This window comes from Hylobates moloch, unplaced genomic scaffold (assembly GCF_009828535.3).
Source record: "Hylobates moloch isolate HMO894 unplaced genomic scaffold, HMol_V3 SCAFFOLD_9, whole genome shotgun sequence".
Lineage (NCBI taxonomy): Eukaryota > Metazoa > Chordata > Mammalia > Primates > Hylobatidae > Hylobates > Hylobates moloch.
This window is the reverse complement of record NW_026652284.1, coordinates 124,562,586-124,574,886: the sequence shown is the minus strand read 5'-3', so window position 1 is coordinate 124,574,886 and position 12,301 is coordinate 124,562,586. Positions and strand designations below refer to the sequence as shown.

General features: G+C 63.0%; 3 protein-coding genes across 7 annotated transcripts; 2 read left to right on the top strand and 1 right to left on the bottom strand.

Moving 5' to 3' along the window:
• Positions 1–968: 968 nt before the first annotated feature.
• Positions 969–3,609, bottom strand: SLC52A2 (solute carrier family 52 member 2). Of its 5 annotated transcripts, none has more exons than XM_032760806.2 (5): positions 3,550–3,609; positions 2,719–2,958; positions 1,748–2,618; positions 1,528–1,651; positions 969–1,438 (listed from the first exon to the last, which is right to left on the bottom strand). In XM_032760806.2, exons 2-5 carry the CDS (start codon positions 2,846–2,848, stop codon positions 1,226–1,228), a joined length of 1,338 nt encoding a protein of 445 aa, XP_032616697.1. In that variant the 5' UTR covers positions 2,849–2,958; positions 3,550–3,609; the 3' UTR covers positions 969–1,225. The 5 variants fall into 5 exon arrangements, with proteins under 5 accessions (XP_032616697.1, XP_032616695.1, XP_032616696.1 ...); XM_032760804.2 differs by having other exon boundaries at positions 3,076–3,588; XM_032760805.2 differs by having other exon boundaries at positions 3,260–3,587.
• An 8-nt stretch (positions 3,610–3,617) lies between these two features.
• Positions 3,618–6,787, top strand: FBXL6 (F-box and leucine rich repeat protein 6). Its single transcript, XM_032760799.2, has 9 exons — positions 3,618–4,130; positions 4,377–4,535; positions 4,661–4,724; positions 5,039–5,170; positions 5,245–5,352; positions 5,444–5,557; positions 5,626–5,857; positions 6,004–6,250; positions 6,540–6,787. Exons 1-9 carry the CDS (start codon positions 3,709–3,711, stop codon positions 6,685–6,687), a joined length of 1,626 nt encoding a protein of 541 aa, XP_032616690.1. The 5' UTR covers positions 3,618–3,708; the 3' UTR covers positions 6,688–6,787.
• Positions 6,788–6,924: 137 nt separating this feature from the next.
• Positions 6,925–9,044, top strand: TMEM249 (transmembrane protein 249). The gene is made up of 6 exons (XM_032760945.1): positions 6,925–6,982; positions 7,416–7,694; positions 7,958–8,052; positions 8,141–8,336; positions 8,427–8,512; positions 8,747–9,044. Exons 1-6 carry the CDS (start codon positions 6,925–6,927, stop codon positions 8,924–8,926), a joined length of 894 nt encoding a protein of 297 aa, XP_032616836.1. The 3' UTR covers positions 8,927–9,044.
• The last annotated feature ends 3,257 nt before the right edge of the window (positions 9,045–12,301 follow it).

Sequence of the window (12,301 nt, the reverse complement as noted above, 5' to 3'; positions counted from 1 at the left end):
CCTCTGCAGAAGTGGTGCCTCTTGCCTGGGAGAATGGGCCTTGCTGCCAGGCTCGTCACACTGATCACAGTTCGGTGTCCTGCCTCCCTGGGGTGGCGGCTCACGAGGTGAAGAAACCCAGGTTCCTACCTGGCGTGGCCTCCCCCAGCACTTCCTTCCAGATCCTTGCTGCCAGGCTCAGGGGCTCCTCCCAGTTAGTTCCTTTGCAGCTCCAGCCCTTTTTGTGGGAGCGCAAGAACCACCCAGCCCAGGACAGGCCATGGTCAGTGCTGAGGTCCTGCTCCCTGCAGATGCCAACACATACAGGCCCAGGCTGCTCAGGGCCAGGGGCAGTGTGCCAGCAGCCCAGGGAGAAGGCAGCTGCAGCCAAGTCTGCCTGAAGAAAGGGTTTGGGGCCTTTGGAGGTCTGATTGCAGGAGAAGCTGTCACTGAGAGGCTGGAGGCTCAGGTGAGGGGGTAATGCTCAGGCCGAAGGGTCCCGATGGGCTAAAACCTTCAACTTTGTCTCTTCTGAGTCCCCCTCACTGAGTACCCCAGTGCCTGCACACCACCAACCCCCTGGTGTAAATCCCTACCAGGATACTCCTGAGAAGCTAGCAGGCAGTCACTCCAGGGCTAAGGGTGGACAGGGGGCTCGGCACATCGCAGCCCCATCCGACTGACCCTCAAGCCCTTGAGAAGTGCTCGTGGAGCAGTGGCCTTGCCAGGAAGAGGCTCCTCTACTCCTCTGACCACCGAAGCTGGTAACTCGTGTGGGCCCAGAGAGCCCAGGGCAGTTCCAAGAAGCAATGTGGGGGAGTCTGGGCTCAGAGGGCATGACCGTACGATCCGTGAGACCAGCCTGTGGTGCGTAAGGACCTGCCCAGGGCCTGGGGAGAGGTGGCCCCTGTTAAACAGGCCAGGCCATGGCTCTAGTTCAGGGAAGCATCCACACAGAGAGACGTGCTCAAAGAGTTAATGCCAACTCATTAAATAAAAATGTTTTATTACGCAAACCACATGTAGGTCCCAGGCTCAGGCGCTTACCCTACAGCCCCCACCGGTCCCTGGCTCCAAGCCTGCTCCTTGCCCTTGCCCGCCCTGGAGAGCCAGGGTCTCCTATAGAGTGTGTAGGTGTCCACGAGTGTACCGGTGCACGGGCCTCCTGGGCTGCAGGCACTCAGGCATGGTGGCAGCATTGAGGGAAAGACAGGCGTTGGGGAGCGGGGTCCCCACCTGCCCAGGCTCAGGAGTCACAGGGGTCTGCACAGTCCTTTCTGCTGTGGAACACATGATAGATGCTGGTGGGGGGGAACATAGCAACAGCACCGAGCAGAGAGCCCACCTGGATGGCCACACCGGCTGCCAGCAATGCCGGCCGGCCCCCGCCATGCAACAGGGAGCTGGCTGCCACCTTCACGTAGGAGAACACGCCAAGACACAGCACCCACGACAGCACCTGAGGGGGACACAGCAGCAGCTGAGCATGAGATGTGCCTGCTCCAGGGCAACGCCCCCCTGCCCCACTTCATGTCCCCCTGTGCTCACCACGAGGACCACCCCTGCCGAGGTGCCCACCAGGGGCGGGCAGGGGCTCAGGACAGCCAGCGCCATCAGGTAGCCCCCACAGAGCACACCCAGCAGAGAGAGGCCGCCCAGCCCTGCCAAGGACCTGCAGTGAGTGAGCAGAGTGTCAGGACTGACTGCACCAGGACCTGGCTCCCAGCCCTGAGTTCCACCCGCACAGGGGCTGGGGGTCCTTGTGTACCTGCACAGCACACCCATGGCCAGGAAGCAGGCCAGGGGATTGGCAGCACTGCCCAGCACCACAGCCAGGTGGTAAGCCAGACGCCCGTAGGGTAAGCAGGAAAAGCTCTGCACGGCAGGCAGCACGCCGTTGGTCAGTGCGTTGGTGGCAGCCAACAGGCCCAGAAGGCAGGCACTGCGGGCTGAGAGAAGCTGGTAGGCCTTAGGGTCTGGACCAGGGCTGGTGCCTGCTGCCTGGCTTGGTGGCTCTTGCAATGGTGAGGCCTCTTCTACCTCTTCCTCTGCTCCTGGGGCTCCCACGTGGAGGCCTGATCCTAAGTCCCCTGTGGGTACAGATGGTGGTGGCGGCAACAGCAGCAGGAGACCCTGGAAGGCAGCAGCTGAAGTGACCAGAAGGGCAGTCAGTGCCCAGAAGAAGGTGCTGGCGGGAAAACGCTCAAGGAAGTCGAGCGGGGGGCCCGGGGTGCCGTTGATGGGGGCTGATGGGCACTCGAGGCGGCCCACACCCTGCACAAGGGCCAGCACGCAGGGCAGCAGGGCACTCAGGCCTTGACCCAGGAAGAATGACCGTAAGAAGCGAGGTGGCAGGTGGCTCAAGAAGGGCAGGAAAGTGACATTAGAGGCACAGCATGCCAGTGCTAGCACGAAGGCCAGTGCTAGGAAGGCCACGGAATGCAGCTGTCCTGCCAGTGGGGCCACATGGTGCCAGAGAGAGGCCAGCAGGGCTGTGCCCACCATGCCCAGCACCTGCACCACCCGGATGGGGACCTGCTCGTCCTTTCCTGGGGCCAGCCTCCTCCAGAGGGTCACCACCAGCAGACCCAGGTTCCCCAGTGCCACAAGCACAGAGACGTAGGAGGGGAGGCTCCAACCTGCAGGGAAGGGAGGAGGCATGTCAGGGGCATGACGCCCAAGGGAAGAAGAGTGCCAAAGCCCACCTTCCTGGGCACACCTGCACCTCCTCCCACTCACCCTCTGGAAGCTCTTTAACCACCACAGGTAGCTCCACCCAGATCCCATTGACCGCAGCCCAGGAGCCCATGCCGAAGAGAGCCACCAGCAGGTGGGTCAGCACCGGACGGGCGGGTGTGGGTGCTGCCATTCAGCCCAAGGCTGGGCCCTTCCAGGTCAGGGCAAAGGTCACAGCCAGTACTTTTCCCACCTAGGTCCAGAGACGCTTTGGCTCTCCTGGGAACTGAAGACCTCTTCTAGCTTGAAAGAAACAGAGAAGCAGGTAGGATGCAGAGCCGGAGTCAGAACCAGGTGAGACCAGGGGAACTGGGGGAGCCCGGGCAGGAGTGGAGATGGGGAGGACTGGCTAAAACGTACCCAGCAGCACCGCCCGTCAGCGTCGGGACCGCCGGCAGGTAGGGAAGCAGGAAGCCGGCCCAAGTCGCTGCGGCCCCAGGGGAGGAGGCCGAAGGAGCGAGTGGAGCCCTCCTCTCCAGGGAGAGGCGGGGCTGGAGTCACCGCAACCACCACCCCAAGCCGGACGCCAGGAAAGGGCGCCTACCAGCAGGAGCCACGCACGCCCCAGGGCTTCACGGTGCCCACGACCGCAGGAGCCAAGTCAGATCCCAGGGGAGTGGCCGGGACGGCTCCGCTCGGAGGGGCGCCGCCCTCTCGCTAGCGTCAGGTGGGCGACCGGGGAGCCGTACGGTCCCTGCGCCTCCCGGTCCCGCGTCCAGTGCGCTCCCGCTCCAGTGCCGGCTTCCCGCCACGCCAGGACACCGCCGTCCGGCCCAGGGACGCCACCTCAGTCCAGAGCGCGCAGGATCCGGCAGCAGCCACAACCCGACTCACCCGTGGCGGCTCCGGGCCCGCCCCCGGCATGGCCCACGACCGGAAGTCCCGCCCCGGAAGCGGGTCGGCGGGCGGGCGCTGAGAGGAGCCGGGGAGGTGTCGGTCTATAGGCACCGCCCGTTCCGCTCCCTGGGGCTTCTTCGAGAGCCGTCGGTGGTCATGGCTGCCCCAGCCTCTCGGCAGGTCCGACGCAGAGCCCGGGCAGCGCCGCGGCCCCGCTCGGCCGAGGACTGGTGGTGGGACCGGCTGGCGCCGAGGGGCTCGGGGTACCACCTGCTGCAGTCCGACAGCATGCTGCTGGTGCTGTCCGAACCCGGCCCCGCCCGGCCCCGCGCACAGCGGCGCGCTGCCCGCCGCACTCCCCGGCAGCCTCCCCCGGGCCCCCGTGCCGCGGCCAAGCCCAGGGCCAGGCTCAGGCCCGAGCCGGCGCCCTCGCCCGCGGCCGCTTCTGCACCTGCACCCATGCCCACGCCCGAGGAAGGGTCCGACGCGGGCTGGGGAGACCGCATTCCCTTGGAAATCCTGGTGCAGATTTTCGGGTTGTTGGTGGCGTCGGACGGCCCCATGCCCTTCCTGGGCAGGTAACGCTGCTGCCGGGCCCGCCGCCGAGCGTAGCGGCTTGGGCCAGAAGTGGTCCGAGCGGTGGCCCGGGCGGGGGCGGAGGGCGAAAGCATCGGAGTGCGCACCCCTCCGTCCGAGAGCGCAGCCCCTTAGGCGCCCAGTTGGAGTCCCAGGAGCCCGGCTTTGAGCCGGGGTGTCCACTGCGCTGCGAGAGGGGGGGCATCGCCTACGGAGGGGCCGCCACCCTCAGCACGCTGTCCTCACAGGGCTGCGCGCGTGTGCCGCCGCTGGCAGGAGGCCGCTTCCCAACCCGCGCTCTGGCACACCGTGACCCTGTCGTCCCCGCTGGTCAGCCAGCTTGCCAAGGGCGGGGCCAAGGCGGAGAGGAAACTCCTTGCTTCCCTGGAGTGGCTTATGCCCAATCGGTGAGGGGTTCCCTCTCTTCCTTATCCCTGGCTCCAGGCTCCTTCTGTCTCCCTGCACCAAGGTGTTGGGTGGGAAGGACTCGTGTGGGAACATTAGTGCAGTTCTGCCTCTGCTGTCGGCCCAGGTTTTCACAGCTCCAGAGGCTGACCCTCATCCACTGGAAGTCTCAGGTACACCCCGTGTTGAAGGTGAGAGCTCCAGGCTGCCCTGCACACCAGCTGTGACCCTCTGGGACTGTTCAGGACTTTAGGAAGTGGGTCAGGCACCTTGGGGGCCCAACGCTGCTCCGTGGGGGATGTCTGCCTGCCTGGTTTTCTTTTCCTGCTGTTTCCTCCAGCAGGGAGGTATCAGAGGCGGGGACACCCAAGTAGGCCTGGCATGGGCAGAAAGGAGGTCACAGCTAAGGCGGTAGAGTGGGGTTGGCACCAGCCACTTGTCTGTTTCCCTTGTGGATCTTAGCCTGTCCTCTCCCAACCCCAGCTGCCCCTCTGTCTCCCCGCAGCTGGTAGGTGAGTGCTGTCCTCGGCTCACTTTCCTCAAGCTCTCCGGCTGCCACGGTGTGACTGCTGACGCTCTGGTCATGCTAGCCAAAGCCTGCTGCCAGCTCCATAGCCTGGACTTACAGCACTCCATGGTGAGCCCTGTGTCCCAAGGGGCCCTGAAAAAACCCAGGCCGGGGTGACAGGTGCTCTTGTATTGGGGCCCCAGGTGGAGTCCACAGCTGTGGTGAGCTTCTTGGAGGAGGCAGGGTCCCGAATTCGCAAGTTGTGGCTGACCTACAGCTCCCAGACGACAGCCATCCTGGGCGCACTGCTGGTAGGTTGGCATTGGTGGGAGCAGAGGCAGATGCTGAACTGGGGACTGCCAGGCCACTGACCCTGTGACCCCCCTCCCCCCACCTCTGCAGGGCAGCTGCTGCCCCCAGCTCCAGGTCCTGGAGGTGAGCACCGGCATCAACTGTAATAGCATTCCCCTTCAGCTGCCTGTCGAGGCTCTGCAGAGAGGCTGCCCCCAGCTTCAGGTACCTGGCGCCCTGCCTCTCCCACCTGTCACACCCTCCCCCATCTACAGCCTGGGCCTTGCCCACAGGTGCTGCGGCTGCTGAACCTGATGTGGCTGCCCAAGCCTCCAGGACGAGGGGCGGCTCCCGGACCAGGCTTCCCCAGCCTGGAGGAGCTCTGCCTGGCGAGCTCAACCTGCAACTTTGTGAGCAACGAGGTCCTGGGCCGCCTACTCCACGGCTCTCCCAACTTGCGCTTACTGGATCTTCGTGGCTGTGCGCGCATCACGCCGGCCGGCCTTCAGGATCTGCCATGTCGGGGTCAGTGGTTCTGGGTTGTGGCCAGGCACATGAGGTGTGGGGGCCCTTGTGCTGTGCCAGGGTCAGCGGTCCTGGGTGGTGGCCGGGCGGGTGAGGTGTGGGAGCCCTTGTCGCCCTGCAGCTTATGCTCACTCCTCTCACTGCAGAGCTGGAGCAGCTTCATCTGGGCCTGTATGGCACGTCAGACCGGCTGACTCTAGCCAAGGAGGGCAGCCCCCAGTTGACCCAGAAGTGGTGCCATACACTGCGAGAACTGGACTTGAGTGGGCAGGGGTTCAGTGAGAAAGACCTGGAGCAGGCCCTGGCTGCCTTCTTAAGCACCCCTGGGGGCTCACACCCAGCCCTGTGCTCTCTTAACCTCAGGGGCACCCGGGTCACACCAAGCACGGTCAGGTCAGCATCCCCTATCCCAGTCCCTGGAGCCAATGTGGCTGTCACCGCGTCTGCCTGGGGCCTGGAAGTTGTGTCCTGCTTGGCCTGAGACCTCCAGGGGTCAGAGGGGCATGCATACTGTCCAAGCCCCTGCATGGGGTGGACTTGAGGACACCAGGGGAACTGGGCTTGGCCTTGGTGGCTATGGGTGGTAGAGCCAGGTGTGGAACACCAGCAGGCACAGCTCCCTAGCCTGGCCCAGCCTTTCTGGGGCAACAGCTCAACTTCCTGTGGTCTGCCCTCCCCACAGCTCTGTGATCAGCAGCTGCCCAGGCCTGCTCTACCTCAACCTGGAGTCCTGCCGCTGCCTTCCCCGGGGTCTGAAGCGGGCCTACCGGGGCCTGGAGGAAGTCCAGTGGTGTCTGGAGCAGCTGCTCACCAGCCCCTCATCCAGCTAGGCAGCCAGAGACCTGGGACACCTCAGCCAGCCTGCCCACCCCCCACCTTTGCCCAATTTCGGATATTTGAGCATCTTGTTAAAATAAAACGTTTTTAGGAGTTCTGTGTGTGTGGTCCTCGGGGTAGGGTTGGGCAACAGGTTATACGTGCTGGAGCCACTGGGGCTACAGCTGGCCCAGAGCCTGTGTGTTGTGGGGTCAGGGTGGCCCCATGGGCTCTTGAGCCTGCAGGTGGCCATGCCTTTGCCTGCCCACTGCTGGGTCCAGTGTATGTGTGCCGCCCTCGGGGACACTGGTGAACTTGTCTGTAATTGCATGTGGGTGGGGAGGTGGGGAGGGTGGGGGAATGGGGGGGGGGGGGGGGGAGGGGGGGGGGGTGGGGGGCGGGGAGGGGGATGGGGGGTGGGGCCCCACGCAGCTGTGGGGCTCACTGAGGGGTCCCCGCCTGCAAATTTCTCTCCAGCTCAGGCCTGGGGTGTCCACCCATCCACCCTTCACATGAGGACTGTGAACAGGCCATACAGGGGGCCTCCAGTGGATGGACTGGCCAAGAAGTTAATGCCCACCGCAGAACCTCACCCAGGACTCTAAGAGGTGGTCAATAGAGCAGCCCCTTCTAGAACCTGCCTAGAACTTCTAGAACCCGTCCGCGGTCCATCCTGGGCTGCTCCCTGGCCTTGCTGCCCTGTCAGTGGCCTATGAGCTCCTGCTCCTTCCTGGGCCTGCAGCCCTGGAGAATTTGCTCACTCAGTGTGAGCAAATTCACTCAGAGTGCAAATTCACTCAGAGTGCCGCTGTGGGCAGTGGGCGGCGGCAGCGAACGACCGGCCAGGCTGACCACCTCTGCCTGACTCAGATCCCTAAGGGCCGGGCCGGCAGCCTGCCCACGACCTCCATCGGCTGGCGCTTCCAGCTCTGGTCCCTAGGACTCTCCTGCCCGGAGCGCCACCTGGCCAGGCGCCTCAAGAACAATAGCTTCTACCCATTCATACAGCAGCAGCCAAATGGTGCCCGCGAGGCTGGGCGGGGCGGGGGCGGGGCGGGGCGGGGAAGGGCGGGTCCGGGGAAGAGGGAGACGGGCCCAAGGCCTGAATGGGGCGGAGCCAGGTGGGCAGGGCCAGGGCCCTGGGTGGGGCCGGCCGGTGCTCCTGGGGGCGGAGACGCCGCCTCCGCGAGCCCCTCGGGACCCATAGTCCGGGCCAAGCCCTGGCACCGCCACCCCTCGCTGCGGGCAGGGCCGGGGCGTCCTCACGCGCCGCGCCTCCCCCAGTCTTCGTGCTCGAGTACTACCTGGACACATTGTGGAAGGGGATGCTGCTCTTCGTCATCAGCGTGGTCCTGCTCAGCTTCAGCTCCCTGAGAGAGGTGTGAGCCCCTGGGCCCGACCCCCACCGCCCTCCTCCCTCGAGGGCCGGCCCCCGCGCCGCTCAGACCCTCCCCACGGCGCCCGCAGGTGCAGAAGCAAGAGACCTGGGTCTTCCTCGTGTACGGCGTGGGCGTGGGCCTGTGGCTCGTGCTCTCGTCGCTGCCGCGGCGCCGCCTGGTGCTGAACCACCCGCGCGGCGTGTACCACTTCTCCATCCAGGGCCGCACCGTGTGCCAGGGCCCCTTGCACCTGATCTACGTGCGCCTGGCGCTCAGCTCCGATGGTAACGGGCCAGGAGGGTGGGCCAGGGACGGTGAGGCCGCTTGGGAGGTCGGAGGGGCGGTCAGGCCGGCTAAGTCCACTCTCCCCGCAGCCTACGGAAGGTGCTTCTTCCAGCTGGTCCTCGGTGGCCACAGGTTGGAGCCCCTGGTGCTGGTGCAGCTGTCGGAGCACTACGAGGTGGGTCCCTCCTCGGGACACGATGACACCGATCACTGTTTAAGGTCTTTGGGTGGGGCCGTTTCCGCACGCAGAAGGTAAATACAACACGGTCCTCCGTGCTGGGGGCCGTGGAGAGGGCGCTGGGGCTTCCGGCAGGACTGGGGCTGCGGCCTGGTAGGGGAAGGAGACGCCTGGACGGCGACTCGGGTCCGTCCTGTCCCGGCCCCAGTTGAGCGCCACCTGCTCCCACAGCAAATGGAATACTTGGGGCGTTACATCGCCCGGAAACTCAACATCAACTACTTCGACTACCTGGCCACCTCCTACCGGCACGTGGTTCGCCACTGGCCACCCCCTAGCGCGGGCACTGTGATGCGTGGGAACCCCGTGGGTCACAAGCCCGGCTCCTCTCAGTCCAACCTGGAGGTGTGACTCTGAGGGCCTCCCCCACCCCGGGACTGCGTTCTCCGTAACCTCCCAGTCCCACTCGGGCAGATCAAATGTGAGTCTCACTCACTGGCCTTCCTTTCAATAAAGCTGCCTCAGCTTCCACACGGGTCATTTTAGGGGGCAGGGGAGGCCCTCTGGTGCCCAGGTCTTCCACTGTCGAGCACTCCTAGGACCTCAGAGAGCCTGTGCCTTCCAGCTGACTGAAGCAAACCCCACAGCTTGGGTTGGAAGACAGGAACAGCTGAGAGCAAGGGATGGCATATAGCCAGGCCTCTCAGGTTCGGCCCATCACCAGAGAGGCTGGGAACTCCGTCCCCTCTTAGCCAGCAGCACTTAACTTGTCCTACCTGACCTCAGAGGTACTGACCAATGCGTGGAATCTAGGAGTCAGAATCTGGCCCATTCTGGACCCGGTGCCTGCTGCTACTCCAACCAGCAATGGGGTGGGGTGCGGCCAGAGAACAAGCCCTGTGCCTGGGGTGCGTGCTTGCCCCAGTACCCACAAAGCTGCTGCCACTTGCCTCCAAGGGGGTGGGCGCGAGAGTCCCGGGCCAGGGTGCAGGGCCTCCTAGGAGGGAGGATGTGCAGTGCCCTGACACCCACTCGCTGTGCCCGCTGGAACCCCAGGCCCGTGCCCCTGACACCTGCTCGCCGTGCCCGCTGGAAGCCCAGGCCTGTGCTTCCCTGTCCAGTGGATCCCCCAGCTCTCACTGTAGCACCTGAGGCCTCCTGAGTGCTGGGGGCTGTTGTGGAAGCCGAGAAGGCTGTGGGCCATGGGGTCCCAGGGAAAGCAGCACCTGGCTCTCTGGATCCTCAGGCATTACCATCTGAATGTCCTTGCAACCAGGAGCAGCTACATAATTTGCAGGGCTCTATGCCAAATGAAAATTTGGAGCCCATTGTTAGAAAGTTATTAAGTGGGGTGCAGTGGTGTATACCTGTAGTCCCAGCTGCTCAGGAGGCTGAGATGGGAAGACAGCTTAAACCCAGGAGTTCAAGGCCAGCCTGGACAACATAGCGAGACCCCAGTCTCTAATAAAACAAACAATAAAAATAAAAATAAAGTTATTAAGAATTTCAAGATAGACTGGGCATGGTGGCTCACGCCTGTCATCCCAGCACTGGCCGAGGTGGGCGGATCATCTGAGGTCAGGAGTTCGAGACCACCCCGGCCAACACGGTGAAACCCCATCTCTACTAAAAATATAAAATTAGCTGGGTGTGGTGGTGCATGCCTGTAATCTCAGCTACTCGGGTGGCTGAAGGAATAGAATCGCTTGAACCTGGGAGGCGGAGGTTGCGGTGAGCGGAGATCGTGCCATTGCACTCCAGCCTGGGCGACAGAGCGAGACTCTGTCCCAAAACAACAACGACAACAACAACAACAGCAACAAAAACCCAAGTATGGGGCCTTTCTGAGCCTGGGGCCCTGTGTGACTGCCCAGGTTGCAGGCTTATGAAGCCAGTTCTGCCTGGAACCGTGACTTAGAGTCTCTGCTTGACCCCCAATCCCAAGGCTGCTCAAAACTCACTGGGCACACAGGCACCCTGGCCCATCTCTGGGGCAGGATCTGGGGGCTACTGAAGTGGCTTTAGGTAATCCCTGGGAGCAATTGTTATTAACAGCACAAGTGCAGGGACCCCCACTCCCCAGAAGATGGGGCTCAAGGTGTCCTAGAGTGGCAGCACCAAACTTAGGTTTGGGTTGAGGGCTCCGTTTCACTCTGGCAGGCAAAGTCCTTCCTCCCTGGAGCTGGTGATCTAAGAGGGACCCAGAATGAAGAGTGGTTGGAGGGGCAGGGTCCCTCTGGCTGGGGAGCTTTGGGGGAAGGGCATCCCAGGCAGAGAGCACGCACAACACAAGGGCGTGATACAGGACTGAGCTGGGTGTGCTGGAGAAGCTGCAAGGGGATTGGGCTGGTCAGAGTAGAGAGGACAAGGGAGAAGGAGGCCTGAGATGAGGTGGGAAGGGTAGGCAGCGTCCTTGGAGGCCATAGCTCAGAGCTTTAGTCCTGTGTGCCATGGGAATCTGCTGGAGAGCTGTTAGCAGAGATGCACTAAGACCCAGGGAGGGAGTGGTGGGGAAAGGCCAGGAGGCTGCAGGAATTGTGCAGGGAGGAAAGGAAGCCAGAGGGGCAGAGGGGAAGAGAGAGGAGCAAGGACCACAGGCAGTTCTGAGCTCCGGCTCCCGTGGATGGGCAGGAAGTGGGCTGGGAAGAAAAGTGACTCAGGGGAGGCCGGGCACGGTGGCTCACGCTTGTAATCCCAGCACTTTGGGAGGCCGAGGCGGGCGGATCACGAGGTCATGAGATCAAGACCACGGTGAAACCCCGTCTCTACTAAAAAATACAAAAAATTAGCTGGGCGTGGTGGCGGGCGCCTGTAGTCCCAGCTGCTCGGAGAGGCTGAGGCAGGAGAATGGCGTGAACCCGGGAGGCGGAGCTTGCAGTGAGCCGAGATTGCGCCACTGCACTCCAGCCTGGGCGACAGAGCAAGACTCCGTCTCAAAAAAAAAAAAAAAGAAAAGTGACTCAGGGGAGTCCAGAGTTTCTGGCCTGGGCACTGGGGCTGGGGGCCATGGGGAGAGGGGTTGGCAGTCGGGAGTTCTGAGTTAGACAAGGCCTGAGGAGCTCACGGGACCTTGCTGGGGAGATTTCGAAAAGGCAGAAAGGCCCTGGGGAGAAAGGAAAGGGGAAGCACAGACCTGAAACCATCATGCCCTGGGAGGTCCCCAAAGCTGAAGCACTAGATGAGATGTCCCTGGCAACGCAGAAGATGGGGGAGAACAGGAGGAGGGACAAGGATGGAGCTCCGGCATCAGACACAGGCAGACAAGGGGCCACGGGGGAAGAGGACCCAGAGGAAGCAGGAACCCATGTTGAGTAAGATGGGGACTCATAAGAGGCACGAACACCTCTGCAGGAACAGCCTCAAGAAGGGGCCTCAGCAGCACAGAGCTGGGGAGGGGAGAAGGGAGGGAGAGAGGGCGGAAAGGAGAGGAGAGTAAAGCTCACACAGGAAGTTTCACTGTCATGAGCAGAGACCAGGGGACAGCTTGCAGGAGGAACGTCTTGCTTGTTGGTGTGCAGGTGCGCATGGCCCAACAGAGATTTTATTTATTATTTATTTATCGAGACCAAGTCTCGCTCTGTCACCCAGGCTGCAGCGCAGTGGCGATCTCGGCTCACTGCAACCTCTGCTTCCTGGGCTCAAGCAATTCTCCTGCCTCAGCCTCCCGAGTACCTGGGATTACAGGCATGTGCCATCCCACCCGGCTAATTTTTGTATTTTTAATAGAGACAAGGTTTCAACCACATAGGCCAGGCTGGTCTTGAACTCCTGACCTCAGGTGATCCG

What these genes read in the sequence shown, in the direction of transcription:
- SLC52A2 (XM_032760806.2), bottom strand. Translation starts at nt 2,848, where the DNA reads ATGGCAGCACCCACACCCGCCCGTCCGGTGCTGACCCACCTGCTGGTG. An exon ending in GGTTAAAGAGCTTCCAGAGG is followed by an intron (nt 2,619 to 2,718) that starts GTGAGTGGGAGG and finishes CCTTCCCTGCAG; the next exon opens with GTTGGAGCCTCCCCTCCTAC. An exon ending in CGGCAGGGGTGGTCCTCGTG is followed by an intron (nt 1,439 to 1,527) that starts GTGAGCACAGGG and finishes TGTCCCCCTCAG; the next exon opens with GTGCTGTCGTGGGTGCTGTG.
- TMEM249 (XM_032760945.1), top strand. Translation starts at nt 6,925, where the DNA reads ATGCCTTTGCCTGCCCACTGCTGGGTCCAGTGTATGTGTGCCGCCCTC. An exon ending in TGCCGCCCTCGGGGACACTG is followed by an intron (nt 6,983 to 7,415) that starts GTGAACTTGTCT and finishes CTGGGCCTGCAG; the next exon opens with CCCTGGAGAATTTGCTCACT. An exon ending in CATACAGCAGCAGCCAAATG is followed by an intron (nt 7,695 to 7,957) that starts GTGCCCGCGAGG and finishes CGCCTCCCCCAG; the next exon opens with TCTTCGTGCTCGAGTACTAC.
- FBXL6 (XM_032760799.2), top strand. Translation starts at nt 3,709, where the DNA reads ATGGCTGCCCCAGCCTCTCGGCAGGTCCGACGCAGAGCCCGGGCAGCG. An exon ending in CCATCCTGGGCGCACTGCTG is followed by an intron (nt 5,353 to 5,443) that starts GTAGGTTGGCAT and finishes CCACCTCTGCAG; the next exon opens with GGCAGCTGCTGCCCCCAGCT. An exon ending in TCAGGATCTGCCATGTCGGG is followed by an intron (nt 5,858 to 6,003) that starts GTCAGTGGTTCT and finishes CTCTCACTGCAG; the next exon opens with AGCTGGAGCAGCTTCATCTG.